Source organism: Sinocyclocheilus anshuiensis, unplaced genomic scaffold (assembly GCF_001515605.1).
Source record: "Sinocyclocheilus anshuiensis isolate Anshui unplaced genomic scaffold, SAMN03320099.WGS_v1.1 C32703773, whole genome shotgun sequence".
NCBI classification, from domain to species: domain Eukaryota; kingdom Metazoa; phylum Chordata; class Actinopteri; order Cypriniformes; family Cyprinidae; genus Sinocyclocheilus; species Sinocyclocheilus anshuiensis.
The window spans coordinates 1-1,318 of record NW_015619337.1 but is presented as its reverse complement, the minus strand read 5'-3'; the positions used below and the strand labels follow the sequence as shown (position 1 = coordinate 1,318).

Here is a 1,318-nt window from a genome sequence, read left to right as displayed (position 1 = left end):
AAATATCCTCCTTCCGCCAGGAGCCGAACCTCCAACTCACTTGATAAAGCAACGGGCTCCTTCAAACGTATATCCTTCTTCCCATCCAGTGGGTAAATCTAAAAGAGAAGACACAAGGACAATGAGTTTTGCATGCAAAAAGCATCTTTCTAGAGTGACTGGCTGCAGCGGGCAGCACATCTCTCATCGTGCCTGTGATCTGCAGTGCTGTTCAATACCCACAAGCACTGCTCGCATCTCTATACTGCAGATCAACATATAACTGTGGACCATTCAGCTTGTTTTGTCGCTTAAGGGTGACAGGAAACTGCTAATGCTTTCATAACGCAAATAAAACTGGATTTTAGGCATTCAAGAAGTTTTTGAGCAATACAAAGCATGCAAGCTGTCAAACGATCCAACGAGTGGAAAATAGCAATGACAGCTGTCAATCAAAAGCCACACATGACCATGCAGCCGTACAGTGCAAGTGTGCTGCATGCAACGCAACGCAACGCAAACGCACTGACATTGCGCGCGTCGCGTTCTGCCACAGCTGCGGGTCTGCAGCTGCACTGATTGCATATCTCCTCATGCGGTGATTTTTCTCCAACGGAAAAGCGGTTGAAAGCCTCTTACCTGGAGTTTTTCTGTGCCCTGTAATGACGGCTTCTCCCGTGACTGGATGCAGCCAGGTTGTGCTCTTCCCTTCTTCACTGTTGGGTGAGAAAAAAAGGGGGGAGAGAAGGTGAAAAAACAACCGACGAGAGGCATTCGAGTCGAACCGAGCCCCAACTTTCCATCCCGCTGATATTTACTTGATAAAGAAGACGCGTCCGTCCCGGCTCACGCCGTAACTCCACGAGGAAGGCAGGCAAGACAGCCACTCCGGGTTCAGGTCCGCCGCCATGTCTGAGCACTGAGAGCAGCGCTCGAGCTGCGCGCCTCCGACCCACTCGCGCGTACTCGGGATTCCTTAGCAACGGTGTCCAGGGCGCAGCGAAAGAGCCTCCGGGGGGCGGGGCGTACGCGCGGACCAATGACGTGCCGCGCCGACGCGATTTATTTATTTAGTATTTAAATTACATTCTTATTTATGGTAGCCAGCTTTATTTGTGTTTTGTGTCCCCTGAATATAATAAACATTGAGTTTATTGTTAATAATAAAGTTTATGGGGCGTTTGTGATTTTTTTTTATTTTTATTATTATTATTATTATTATAGCTAAAATTGAAAAAAGCTCTCAAAACGTATTCTGAGATTTCTTATAAATATTACATTTAACTATCAAAATAAAGTTGGGTTAACAATAATAAATAAACTTTTTTTTTTTTTTTTG

The 1,318-nt window shown here is 45.6% G+C and overlaps 1 protein-coding gene across 1 annotated transcript; it reads right to left on the bottom strand.

Moving 5' to 3' along the window:
* Nucleotides 1-25: 25 nt before the first annotated feature.
* Nucleotides 26-994, bottom strand: LOC107682899 (pleckstrin homology domain-containing family A member 5-like). The gene is made up of 3 exons (XM_016479016.1): nt 798-994; nt 619-695; nt 26-98 (listed from the first exon to the last, which is right to left on the bottom strand). Exons 1-3 carry the CDS (start codon nt 887-889, stop codon nt 37-39), a joined length of 231 nt encoding a protein of 76 aa, XP_016334502.1. The 5' UTR covers nt 890-994; the 3' UTR covers nt 26-36.
* Nucleotides 995-1,318: the final 324 nt, after the last annotated feature.

Excerpts from the sequence above, each read along its gene's own strand:
- LOC107682899 (XM_016479016.1), bottom strand. The coding sequence starts at position 889 with ATGGCGGCGGACCTGAACCCGGAGTGGCTGTCTTGCCTGCCTTCCTCG. Across the intron at positions 696-797 it reads GGACGCGTCTTCTTTATCAA|TGAAGAAGGGAAGAGCACAA; the intron begins GTAAATATCAGC and ends CTCACCCAACAG. Across the intron at positions 99-618 it reads AGGGCACAGAAAAACTCCAG|ATTTACCCACTGGATGGGAA; the intron begins GTAAGAGGCTTT and ends CTTCTCTTTTAG.